The 13,909-nt window shown below is 41.1% G+C and overlaps 1 protein-coding gene across 2 annotated transcripts in view; it reads left to right on the top strand.

Moving 5' to 3' along the window:
- vwc2 (von Willebrand factor C domain containing 2) overlaps positions 1-13,909 on the top strand; it is a 152,807-nt gene that overhangs the window by 36,969 nt on the left and 101,929 nt on the right. For both annotated transcript variants that reach the window (XM_080216854.1, XM_080216862.1), the window contains exon 3: positions 8,695-8,824. In XM_080216854.1, coding sequence (XP_080072980.1) covers positions 8,695-8,824 — 130 coding nt within the window. The remainder of the gene's footprint in view (positions 1-8,694; positions 8,825-13,909) is intronic.

Genomic DNA, 13,909 nt, shown 5'->3' on the forward strand with positions numbered 1-13,909 from the left:
CTGACCAGCCTTCCCCAGCCCAGCCCAATTGCTGCCCTCCCTCCATCCAAGACCGATCCTGTCTGCAAAGTGGCAGCAGGACTCTCCACCCTCTAGGCCCTGCCCACTAAAGGCCCCACTTCCGGCATCACCTGATGCCCGGAGGGTAATACCATAATGTTCCCTGGGCATGGACACTTTGTCCCTTGGGTAATGCCAGGGGACACAGGCTGGCAATGCTTGGGTGCCCATGCTCAGGCCCCCACCCCCACCGCCGAACCCCCTGGGGGCTCCCAGTTGTCCCCTACCTTCATCCCGGTGGGGTCTCCCGCTAGTTCCCCGGATGTGGGGAGCTAGTCTGAACCCTGCCAGAATGAAGTATTCCAAGCGGGCTGAGAGATTCAATTGAGAGCCGATAATGAACAGATATACATAATTAAAATACATACAGAAAGACTTAAATGACTTATTTGTCTTCTACCGGTTTTCAGCGTGGTCTGACTGGCAACTGTTCGTGGGCTCTGGGAGATGCACATGCATTCCCGTCACATGTGCAAATCCCTGTTCAAGACCGCAGACACGCGTCTCCCACCGCGACCGCCAGAAAAGTTGCGGATCACAATGGGAGAATCGCAGCCCATGTCTCTGCAGTTTCTGAAACTTACTGCAATGCAATTATTGGAGTTTGTGCCCATTTCATCTGCCTTATTTCCATACTGCAACCAAAAAATAGTGCTCAGTAGAAAGTTTTGATGCGACAGGAAAATGAAATTGCAAATACAACTCAGAAAATACTGTAGACGTGAAAATCTGAAATAAAAAAAACAGAAAATACTATAAATACTCAGTAGCTCAAGCAATGTTTGTGGACAGAGATAGAGTGAATGGGTTGAATTTTGATACAGAAGCATAGGCGGTTCTGGAGATGGGAATAGGAAGTTCAGATAGTTGCAAATCAGGATAGCCCCCCATAGACTCATGGAAATGATTTACAAAAAGAAAAATTTACAAAAATATATTTGCAAAATATTTAAATATACAGTTGTTAAAATTAACACGTTTTGGACAGGGTACAGCAAAGTGGTGTTCAAGCATACTTCTGTTCACTCATCCCTAATGTTAAAATCCACAACATGTTTTAACTTGTGCTTTATGGCAATACTCCATGGAGAAAAAGTGGCTCCTTACGTTAGGAGTTGAAGAGACTGATAATAGTCATTAAGAGTCTGATCTTTCCTTTTACTGATGGTTGGCTGAAAATGTCATTGCTCAAATAGGTTCCAGTCTTTCATGACGATTGATGCCTTATAACCTTAGGCAAATGGGATCATTATGGAAGATAATAAAGGTATCAATAATAATAAAAGGAAGGGAAATTGTAAAAGGCCAGCAATAAGAAAGAGATAAACAGAAAAACATAACTACAAAGATAGACAATATTAGTAAAAGACAACACAGATGATAAGAGAATCAACAAACTATAGGATGTGTGGCATGAATAGGGTGGCATGATGGCACAGTGGTTAGCACTACTGTCTCACAGTGCCAGGGAACCAGGTTTGATTCCAGCCTTGGCTAACTGCATGGAGTTTGCATGTTCCCCCCTGTCTGGGTGTGTTTTTTCCTGGTGCTCCCACACTCCACAGATGTGCAAGTTTGGTTAATAGGCCATGCTAAATTGCCTCTTAGTGTCCCAAAATGTCTAGGTTAGGGGGATTAATGGGGTATGTACGTGGGGTTATGGGGATAGGGCCTGGATAACTTTCTCCATCAGGAAGTTGGTGCAGACTCGATGGGCCAAATGGCCCCCTCCTCCACTGTAGGATCCTGTAGGATCCTGATAGCAACAAAGATATAAACATTTTGGGTTTGTTTTCTTTCTGGCAACAAGATTAACTGGCACCTCCCTGCTCTGATCTTAAATTCCGGCCCTCCCCCACCCCCCGCCCCCCCCCCAGTGCAAGAACAAGGAGGTTAACACTAGTTCAGCCTCATATGGAGTATTTCAGTTCTGTGTTCTGCACTTTAGGAAGGATGTGACGATACTGGAGAATGAAGAAAAGATTCGCAAGAATGATTCCAGGAATGGGGAACTTTAGATATGAAGATAATTTGGAGAAGTAAAGATTATGGGCAGAATTTTACCATCCCACCCACCACAGGATTAATAGCAAGTGGGACATGGACCATGTAAAGGTCTGATGACCTTGGGCAGGATTTTCCAACCTTGGGGTGAGCGCAGCTGGAAAATCCCGCCCTATTTTCCGTGAAAAAGGCTGAAAGGAGATGTGATAGAGACATTCAAAATCATAGGGCATGTGGACAGTAGCTAGGGGGAAACTGTATCCACTCATAAGAACATAAGAACATAAGAAATAGGAGCAGGAGTAGGCCATCCAGCCCTTCGAGCCTGCCCCGCCATTCAATAAGATCATGGCTGATCTGTCGCTGCTCTTAAAAATATTTAGCGAGGCAGCCTCCACCACTTCAACGGGCAGAGAATTCCAGAGATTCACCACTCTTTGAGTGAAGAAGATCCTCCTCAACTCCGTTCTAAACCGCCCCCCTTTTATCTTGAGGCTGTGCCCCCTAGTCCTATTGTCTTTTTTGAGCGGGAAGAGTCTTTCCACCTCTATCCTATCCATCCCATTCATCATCTTATACGTCTCAATGAGATCTCCTCTCATTCTTCTAAACTCTAACGAGTACAAGCCCAGTTTATTCAGCCTCTCCTTATAGCTCAACCCCCTCAACTCCGGTATCAGCCTAGTAAACCTCCTCTGCACTCCCTCCAAGGCCAAAATATCTTTGCGCAGGTGCGGCGCCCAAAAATGCACACAGTACTCCAGTTGCGGCCTCACCAATGCCCTATACAGCTGCAGCAAGACCTCCCTACTTTTATATTCAATCCTCCTCGCTATGAAGGCCAGCATCCCATTCGCCTTCCTGACCACCTGCTGCACCTGCAAGCTGGGTTTTTGCGACTCATGCACAAGGACCCCGAGGTCCCTCTGCACCGTCGCCTGCTGCAGTTTTTCGCCTCGTAAGTAATAGTCCTTCCTACCATTTTTCCTACCAAAGTGGACCACCTCACACTTGCCAACATTAAATTCCATTTGCCATTTCCTGGCCCGTTCGCCCAGCCTATCTAGATCCTTCTGCAGACTCTCCACACCCTCCGCACAATTTGCCGTTCCCCCAATCTTGGTGTCATCAGCAAATTTCGACACTCTACACTCGGTTCCCTCCTCCAGATCATCTATATAAATGGTAAAAAGCTGAGGCCCCAGCACCGACCCCTGGGGCACTCCACTAGTCACCATCCGCCAATCCGAATAGCACTCATTGACCCCCACTCTCTGCCTCCTATTTGACAACCAATCCTCTATCCACGCTAACACCCTACCCCCAACTCCATGTCCCTCGACCTTCTACAATAACCTCTTGTGAGGCACTTTGTCAAACGCCTTCTGAAAATCTAGAAAGACCACATCCACCGGCTCTCCTCTATCCACCGCCCTAGACACATCCTCATAGAACTCCAGTGAATTTGTCAGACACGACTTCCCTTTAATGAAACCGTGCTGCGTCTGCTCTATCAAGCAATTCCCTTCAAGATGCCTTGCAATTTTCTCCTTAATGACAGATTCTAACATTTTACCTACCACAGACGTTAAACTAACCGGCCTACTCATGAAAGGATTGAGAACAAGAGGACACTGATTTTAATTTGCATCAAAAGTAAAAACAATATTTAAGACGCGGGTTGATGGGTTTTTGATAAGAGAGGGGATTAAGGGTTATGGGGAGAGGGCGGGAAAGTGGAACTGAGCAGCGACAGATCAGCCATGATCTTATTGAATGGCGGGGCAGGCTCGAAGGGCTGGATGGCCTACTCCTGCTCCTATTTCTTATGTTCTTATGTTCTTAATATGAGGAATTTTTTTATCCTGCAGTGAGTGTTAAGATCTAGAATTCACCGCCTGAGAGTGTGGTGGAGGCAGGTTCAATTGAAACACTCAAAAGGCAATTGGATTGTAATCTGGAAAGGAGGAATGTGCAGCATTCTGGGAAGAAGGCAAGAGAAAAGCACTTGGCGAATTGCTCATTCTGAGAGCTGGTACAGATATGATGGACTGATCAGCCCTTTTCTGCACTGTAACAGTTCTGTGATTCATTGTTGGACTGCAGCTACTGCTAAGGGTTCCACTGGGGGTTCATCCTACATATGTAGTAGCACACCCTCACCCACAATCCAGAAACACGCTGAAAGTTTGATATGAAGTTAGTTAGAAGAGGAGGATCCAAGGCCGGAATTTTACCCACCCGCCTGCCACGGGAATCAGAGCAGACAAGGGGCAGACTGTGGAAAGGTCCATTGACTTTGGGTAGGAATTTATGGTTTTGGGATAAGCGAGGCTGTAAAATCCACCCCCCCCCGCACCCTGATTTTGTTTCTTATTCCATGTGGCTGCGATAGGAATGCCTTTGAATTGCCAGCTGAAATATGCTTTCATTCGTTTTCTTTCTCTAGTTTCTGCACACAACATTATCACTGTACTTTGAACATAAGAACATAAGGAGCAGGAGTAGGCCATCTAGCCCTTCGAGCCTGCCCCGCCATTCAATAAGATCATAGCTGATCTGAAGTGGCTCAGTTCAACTTTCCCGCTTCCTCCCCATAACCCTTAATTCCCTTGCCTACCAAAAACCTATCTACCCGTGACTTAAATATATTTAGCAAGGTAGCCTCCACCACTTCAACGGGCAGAGAATTCCAGAGATTCACCACCCTTTGGGTGAAGAAGTTCCTCCTCAACTCCATTCTAAACTACCCCCCACCTTATCTTGAGGCTGTGCCCTCTAGTCCTGCTGTCCTTTCTGAGTGGGAAGAATCTCTCTACCTCTACCCTATCCATCCCCTTCATTATCTTATATGTCTGTATAAGATCCCCCCTCATCCTTCTAAACTCCAACGAGTACAGACCCAGTCTATTTAGTCTCTCTTCATAGTCCAACCCCCTCATCTCTGGTATCAGCCTAGTGAACCTCCTCTGCACTCCCTCCAAGGCCAAAATATCCTTGCGCAAGTGCGGCGACCAAAACTACACACTTTACTCCAGCTGCAGCCTCACCAGTGCCCTGTACAATTGCAGCAAGACCTCCCTGCTTTTATATTCTATCCCCTTGGCTATAAAGGCCAGCATCCCATTTGCCTTCTTGATCACCTGCTGCACCTGCAGACTGGATTTTTGCAACTCATGCATAAGGACCCCCAGGTCCCTCTGCACCGTAGCATGCTGCAGCTTTTCGCCCTTTAAATAGTAATCTCTCCTACTATTATTCCTGCCAAAGTGGATAACCTCACACTTGCTAACATTGTACTCCAATTGCCAGGTCCTCGCCCACTCGCTCAGCCTATCTAGATCCCTCTGCAGACTTTCCACGCCCTCCACACAATTTGCTTTTCCACTCATCTTTGTGTCATCAGCAAATTTTGACACCCTACACTCAGCCCCCTCCTCCAGATCATCTATATAAATGGTAAATAGCTGAGGCCCCAGCACTGATCCCTGTGGCACTCCACTAGTTACCAACCGCCAATCAGAGTAGCACCCATTGATACCAACTCTCTGCCTCCTATTAGACAGCCAATCCTTTATCCACGCTAACACCTTATCCTCAACTCCATGCCCCCTAACCTTCTGAAGCAACCTTTTGTGCGGCACCTTATCAAACGCCTTCTGAAAATCGAGAAACACCACATCCATCGGTTCCCCTCTGTCTACCGCACTAGTTACATCCTCATAGAAATCCAATAAATTTGTCAAACATGACTTCCCCTTAATGAATCCATGCTGCGTCTGCTCTACCAAACCATTCCTTTCCAGGTGCCTCACTATTTCTTCTTTGATGACAGATTCCAGCATTTTTCCAACAACAGATGTTAAACTAACCGGCCTATAATTCCCTGACTTTGGCAGGTATTTTGTTTCTTGTGTTCTACTGCTATTAACTACCCACACATTTTTTGTGTAATTTGTTTGTATTGATGGACATAAAATTGAACAAAATTAGTGATCCAATTTATGGCCAAGTTCCCTTTATTGTTGTTCGAGATTCTAATTTTGTCCAAATTAAAACCAAATGCAGTTTGGTTGTACATGTTTTAAAAATGGTGGTGGAATGAGTGCCATATTTTCAGTGGGAGACTGGGTTTTCGAACATAAACACCATTGACAGCATTGGCAATTTCATGCATGTGAGAGAACAGGGTAAAAATAAGCAATGTCAATGCTAGGAAATCAAACACTTTTCCATTTTCTGACATTTAGTCAAATATAAATCACTCTCTACTGTAGAATGTAGAATGATAAGCATCTTACTCAGACCAATCTAGAAACATAGGGGAGGGTTTAGGTATAGTGAGATTAAGGAATCCAAACAGATTTTTTTTATTCTTTCACAGGATATGGGCATCACTGGCAAGACCAGCATTTGTTGTCCATCCCTAATTATCCTTGAGAAGGTGATGGTGAGTTACCTTCTTGAACACTGCAGTCCATGTGGTATAGGTACACCCACAGTGCTGTTCAAGAGGGAGTTCCAGGATTTTGACCCAGCGATAGTGAAGGAATGGTAATAAAATTTCAAGTCAGGATGGTGTGTGGCTTGGATGAGAACATGGAGGTGGTGGTGTTCCGATGTATCTGCTGCCTTTATCCCTCTAAGTGGAAATACTTTCAAGGTGGGGACAATAGAACAATGTAAAGACGAGCAGAATGGGACTTGTAATGCAAGTAATAGTGCATCAGCGAGTAAAATCCATTCAGGGAATAGCAATAAAAAATGAAATTAAGGGTTCCTTATCTGATTACATGAAATATTTGCAATTAGATGAACTGGTGGCACAAATAAAGATTAGTGGTTTAGATCTAATTGTCATTATAGAGACATGTTAAAGTTTGGAAAATACATTTGAGGGCACTCAACATTTCAAAAAGGCATTCAAAATGGAAGGTGAAGAGAGATACCACTGATAGTAAAGGGCATTAGTGAGAATGGATCAGAAGATCAAAAAGTAAAAATCAGTATGGCTGGAGATTATGAATAGCAAGATTCAGGAAATTCTGGTGGGAGTAATATCTAGGCCCCATAACAGTCTTTAGATTATTACAATGAGCATTAAATGAGAAATTACTGCAGCTTGTAATAAAGACCATGCAGCGATTGTGCGGGGATGAGACTGGACAAGTCAAATTGGCGAAAGTGTTCCAAAAGATAAGTTTGTTCAATGCTTTTATGACATATGCTCGTGCCTTAAAAAAAGTGTGCGTCCTCCTTATTTCAACTAAGCTGCTTGTGACACAAGGCCTTGGGAATCTATTGTACTGTACTTTTCTCACCTGGCTTTTTTTAAATAAAACATATTTTTATTGTAAATGAAAGGCTTAAAACAAATACTATTAACATAACAATATGGTTTATAAATAGATATGTTATGCACTCTGCTTCACTTGTCACTTCCCCCAAGAATTCTCTTTTAAGATACATCAGACTTAAAAGTTATTTACTTTGGTAGGGACCATCTATAAAGATGCCACTGTCTTCTGGACAATTCTCCTCAGCTCCAGTTATTTGAAGAGGTAAAACTTTAATTTCACACCTCTTGACTGTTGGTGACTCAGTCACTTGCTTGGTTCCTTTTTCAATAGTTCCAAGCTACTGATCAATGAGCGATGAGCAAAGATCTGACCTTGCCAGTGTTGCTTACATTTTGAGAACAAAGTAAAAAATGTATATTTTAAATAGAAAAGCAAAATGTTTATCCTAATTGTCATATCCAAGTCCAGCTTATCTTGTCCCTTGACTTTAAAGTAACTATCAAAGTCATTTGTTGTTTGTTTGAACTATTTCACTTAAACTTAAATATGTAGCATAACACTGTCTTAAGAGTTAATGTTATGAATGTGTATTTATAATTTAATAGTTATATTGGCCATTGTTCTCTTTACTAGATCTCAGGTTTACATTTGTCACAACTGATCAAGTGAAATTGCGTAGGCAAGTCATTTTTTAAAGAGAGGTCTGAGTGCAAGCATCTGATTGTAAAAAAGATATTTGAAAAGATACAGAATGTTGAGATTGATTGCTCACTCAGATATGCTGACATTCTCACTGGTTTTCCTAATCTCTTCCCAGGATGGGCAATAAATGTTGGTCTAACCAGCGAAGTCCACATCCCAGAAATGAATTTTTTAAAAAGCCTCCAGCCAGGCAGCAGGATGTTTGAAGCAACTTAGAATTGTTATTTCAATTAGCTGTAGATGTGTATCATCATATTTTAATTGTGAAAATTGCTTTCCTTCAAAAAGTATTTTCAAAGTAATATTCAGATTACTAACATTTTAAACATGTGATGGAAAATCAAGCAACTAGCACTGGCCATGCCTGTGTAACCAATCTGGAAAGACTATTGTACATGAAACCTATCTTCTTTTCAGCTCTTTGCATAATTCCTTGTCATTCAAATTTTACATGTTATATAAACAAAATGTGAAGCTCTGACACTCAGAAGCTTCAAGGTCAATTCCCTCATTTATGAGCTATAAATCCCATCCCAAAGATCGTCATAAAGTGCTCTTTATGTCCAGTTCTGTAATTTATGTAAAGTGAGCTTAATTCTGTCACTTTCAAATGCTGTTTCCATTTTAGGTTTCTCCCTGCGAAAAGTGCCGCTGTGAGGCCAATGGGGAAGTGCACTGTTCCGTAGCTGAATGTGCTCAGGTTGAATGTGTGGATCCAGTATATGAACCTGATCAGTGCTGCCCTATCTGCAAAGATGGTATGTGCTTTCCAAAAATAACACATTCTGTTTTCATTCTTTCTAAGCTGTGCCTAACTGGCAATTTACAGATCAAATATTCTATATAAACTAATTGTTAACTAAGGAGTTAATTTGACAGTAATTCATTGTTATATTTTATAGCATATATTTTGTCTTCTTGTAGTAATATTGCTTATTTATTATAATGCAGGCTTTCTCACAACAGCTTATTCACATTCACATCAAAAGATAGCAATTGCAGAACTCCCACATGTCCCATAATCCAGTACTTACACTGCAATGCATGGAGTGAATATGTTAGCATGCCAAGCATGGCCCTTTTACCAAGTTACTTTACACAGAAGTTTCACATGACCTGCCAACCATACACGCACCCTCTTCGATAGGCAGAAGACCATCAATCTATTAGACTTCAGGTTAAATTACAAGTTGAATTCATTGAAAGAAGCAACATGAAATTTTAGCAGAATAAGGTGAAATCTAGGCACAACTGATTTGGCGGTTAGAAGAAAAAATCTGCACTCCCTAGAATTTAAAATCTGTTTTAAGTATATTTAACCTGAATCTGATGAGCCTTCATGTGTGTCAAGTCTCTTTCTCATCAACAAATTGTGAGAATATCGTTGAACTGAATGAGCTGAAAAATAGGAAAGTTGGCAGCCAAAAAAAATTGAAAACCTTGCACTTATAGAACAGCATTTACAACCTCAAGATAGTCTAAAATCATCTTACAACCATTTAAATGCTTTTTTTTCCTGGAAGTGTAGTCACTGTTCCAGTGTTCCATGCAGAATCTCTCACATTAGATCAAAGCAGATCTTCTCCAGTTGACAGATTTCTCTCCCAATTATTTCTTAACATGTGCATAGTCAATATTAAGAACTTCTATTCCCAAGTGGATGGTCAGATGATTTTTGTTTTCTGGAAAGGTTTTATGCAGTCAGCCTTCAAACAAAGCCTACGGAAATTTCAGATGTAGCATGGCTGCTGCTTTAATGGTCATCATTTCAATCTTGTCTTAGCCAGTATTGTATTTTCACTTTTTGCATAGCTCCCAAGACAAATAGTGCAGGAAATCCTAACAGCAAAAAATTTCCATGCAATGACCTAGTTAAACTTCAAATGAAATTAGATGGTGCAGAAATATTTAAAAACATGATGTGGGATGGAAATGACATTTCATCACAAGTTCCATTTATTTTCCATAAGAAATTTTATTAAAAAATGAAGAGAGTGACCTGAATCGTACTGTTTCATTGTTATTATAATTTAATTTGTTTTGTATTTTGCCATCTAGAAACATTAAGGATGCTTAAAATTCACCACTGCCTAAGTCTCAGTAATAACACACAAACAATTAATTAATTTGTGATTGAGGTATAGGAGTTAAATTTGGAATGAACATTTTAGGATGGTACTTTTGGAAAGCATAATCACTGTATCATTATTGAGATGAATTAAAAATAAAAGCCTAGACTTTGTTGAAAGAGATTCTTTACCACATCTCCAAGTGCATACATCAGTAAACTACCAAGAGCAGACTGCATGGGCTGAACTAGCTCACACTTTAATCATAACAACAATGTGGATTGAAGATGAAGCAAGGATAAATGGAGAATGAAAACTCTTTCTATTTTTATAAGGAAATTCATTATCAATTCTTAAGTTGGAGGATTGAAAGGATTTTGTCCTATTAGTTTTGTTTCATCTACTCCTCCAGTACAATGCCTCCTTAGATCCTGTTCAACATTATTCATCAGCCTAACTTCATCACTGTACTAGGCTCAAGTCCCTTCAAAATATGCCCACGTGCTTCCCTTGATAATCTCTGCCTTAGCTATCTTTCTTGGGCTAGTAAGCCAATTTTCCCCCTACTCTCTCATTATTAATAATTATAATGGAAAGGAACTTGTCTTGTGGGAAGCGATTCTTCCTCTTCTTTTGAGCTTTTTTGACTGATTATTCATTTAACCACTTTTCCAACACAAATTACACTGATAATTCTGTACGTTTTATTGCTAATGCCAATTTTCATCTCCTCTACTCCTTTGCTATCTCTTTGTTTAATTGCGTTTTGGGATGATTGTGGTCATGCCAAATTGATCAGCTGATCTTATCTGTCCTGACATTTGAGCAGCATATATTGCCATGTTTTCTAGTGCCACCCACAAATTACCAAATATACTGAATTTAGTTTTCTAATTTGTGGGATGAAAACCAACAACTTCCATTTTCCATTTTCTAATTCAATAGAATAATGACTGGGGTGGAAGGGGTGTGCAGTTAGCTCATTTGGTTAGATTGTTAGCATGTGTTTCAAAATAAGACCAAAATCACATTCAATTCTTGCTCCAACTGAGGTAGAGCTGGGACCTTTGACACAAAGATAGGTAGGAAGTGAGTTATAAAGAGGAGGCTATAAAGGGATATAGATAAGTCAACTGAGTGGGCAAAGATCTGGCAAGTAGAGTATAATGTATATAAATGTGAAATTGTTCATTTTGGCAGGAAAAAGAGAAAATCTTATTATCTAAATGGTCAGAGATCGCAGGGCTCTGAGATGCAGAGACCTGGGAGTCAAGGTGTATGAATCACAAAAGGCTAATATGCAGATACAGGGGAGGTATTGGTGTAGTGTTAATGTCAGTAGATGAGTAATCTAGAGACCCAGGGCAATGTTCTGGGGCTTGATTTGAACCCCGCCATGGCAGATAATGAAATTTGAATTCAGTAAAAAATCTGGAATTAAAATTGTAATCATGAAACCATTGACGATTGTTGTAAAAACCCACCTTATGTATCAGACCTATTTGCTCTTCTTGCTACTCCATCAGTATGATATAGTTGACCACACCATCCTTTTATAATGCGTCCCCTCCTACGCACAGTTCAATAAGACTGCCTTTGTTCACAACTGTCTATCCAAACACAGTCAGCCCATCTCAGTAAGGGTCAATCTCCCCATATCACGACACGTCAGCCAGTTCAATTCAAAATGGCATTTGTGATCACAGGGTCCCAACTCCTCTGTTAAATAAGCCTATTGCCCCAATCAGTCAGCCCAGCGATCAATGTTGTGGCTGTAATAAAAGTAGTAATAATTCACTACCATTTTCATCTTACTACCATCAGTTAACCATCAAACAGAACAGTTAAAAATTCAGCCTCATAATACATTGCTTGCTTTTAGCTTATTCCCTCATCTCTTCCCTGAAGGTGAATCATGGTCAGGATGCTGTTCCATAGGTTCCAACTGAACACTGTTCATGTAAGTGTCAGAATGCATTGAAGTCAAACTTCATCTTCTCCTCATTTTATGTTCACCTGTGTGCACTTTCCAGCACAGATCACTGAACAGAGATGGAATTTATTAGCAGCTTGGGAACACTGAGGATGTAACATCTCTTGCACCACATCAGCTAAAATTGGCTAACGCAGTAAGACTGGAGTCTGAACTGGAAAGGTTGGGGGAGGGGATGGAGAGTGTTCTGCACAGTGCATTTTTGCAATTTAATACCTTGAAGAGGAAGAGGTATTGGTTCGAGGTTCCGCCTTTTCAAATATCCTGTGGAATTCCAGTTATTGGGCTGGGACCCAGATATACTTGTCCTGGCCTAATTTCTATCCTCCTTGGTAAGTGATGGACAACCTAGGCTAAAGAGTGGGCTGCATGAGTGGCCCTCCTTTACCTCAGTGGGCCACAAAATTGAAACAGGGCATATGCACAAACCATGATTCAATGAATAAGATTAAATACATCTAACACACATTATTTCATAATCAGTTACAGAAAATGCTAAGTTATTTATATATTAACAGAACAGTCATCAACTTTAAATGGGAAAAACAAAAATAAATATTTACGCTTGCCATGCATATATTACAATTTACTGGCTTATCAAAGCTAATACCAGCTGCTGCTAAAAGTTATACATTTCTTAATTACACAGATATGTGCTTTAGGTAATTATTTTATTTTTGTTTATATCTGTGCACCTTTGTTTTAATTAATAAACCATACTGCTGCCAATAAGGTTTACAAATGCCGTTACTAAAAACTTCATTTTGGAGAAAACCTTCCAATTACCAGTAAAATGTAAAAGTATTTAAAGATAAATGAGGAAGATAAATAAAATACTCTCCAACCAATCAGTCCGCTCTCAGCCTTGCTTGCTTTCATGATCATTTATCCTCCTGGCTCTATTCTTGTTTTTGTTCTTTTTCACGCCCTTTTATCTCCTGACTCTGCTCTCAGTCTTGCTCTTTCTTGCACTCTTTTATCTCCCTGGTTGTGCCCTTGGTCTCATTCTTTCTCACTCCCTTTGATCTTACCCGCTTTACGCTCAGTCTCGTTCTTTCTTGTGCTCTCTTATCTGCTCCACTCTGCCCTTGATCTCGTTCTATCGCTCCCTTTTATCTGTCCTGCTCCACCCTCAGTCTCACTCTTTCTCACACTGTATTATCACCCCGACTCCACCTTCAGTCTCACTCTTTCTCATGCTCTATTAGCTCCCTGGCTCCACTCAGTGTCACTCTCTCTAAAGCTCTATTATGTCCCCGACTCCACCCTCAGTCTCACTCTTTCTCACGCTCTATTTATCTCCCCGGCTCCACCCTTGGTCTCACTCTTTCTTGCGTTCTTTTATCTCCCTGGCTCTGCTCTTGGTCGCGCTCTTTCTCACTCTCTTTTATCTTAGAGCTCTGCTCTTCCAGGCTGCAATCAGAACTATGATGAGCTGCATGTGGCCCACAGTCTGCAGATTGTCCACCTCTGCTTTTGGTGCTGTCCCACTGAGTAGATTGATTGGCTGCATGATTTCAGGCTCAAGATTCAGATTTGCTAATTTCCCGTGTCTTTGAAGCAATATTATTGCATGCATTTATTTCCCTGTTCAAGTGGTTGTGAAGAAAACAATGCAAACCCACAAGGGAATTGTGTATCTTGTCTTCCAAGAAGGTGGAATGTATAAAAAAGGATTTATTTAAAGCGTATTACAGCTCCAAGCCTAATGTAGTGCAGCATGCACCTCAGGGTAGCTTTTTACTACTTTCAGAAATGTCACAAAGCTTTTATGTTAAGTG

This window comes from Carcharhinus amblyrhynchos, chromosome 2 (assembly GCF_965287045.1).
Source record: "Carcharhinus amblyrhynchos chromosome 2, sCarAmb.v2.hapA, whole genome shotgun sequence".
Classification (NCBI taxonomy): domain Eukaryota; kingdom Metazoa; phylum Chordata; class Chondrichthyes; order Carcharhiniformes; family Carcharhinidae; genus Carcharhinus; species Carcharhinus amblyrhynchos.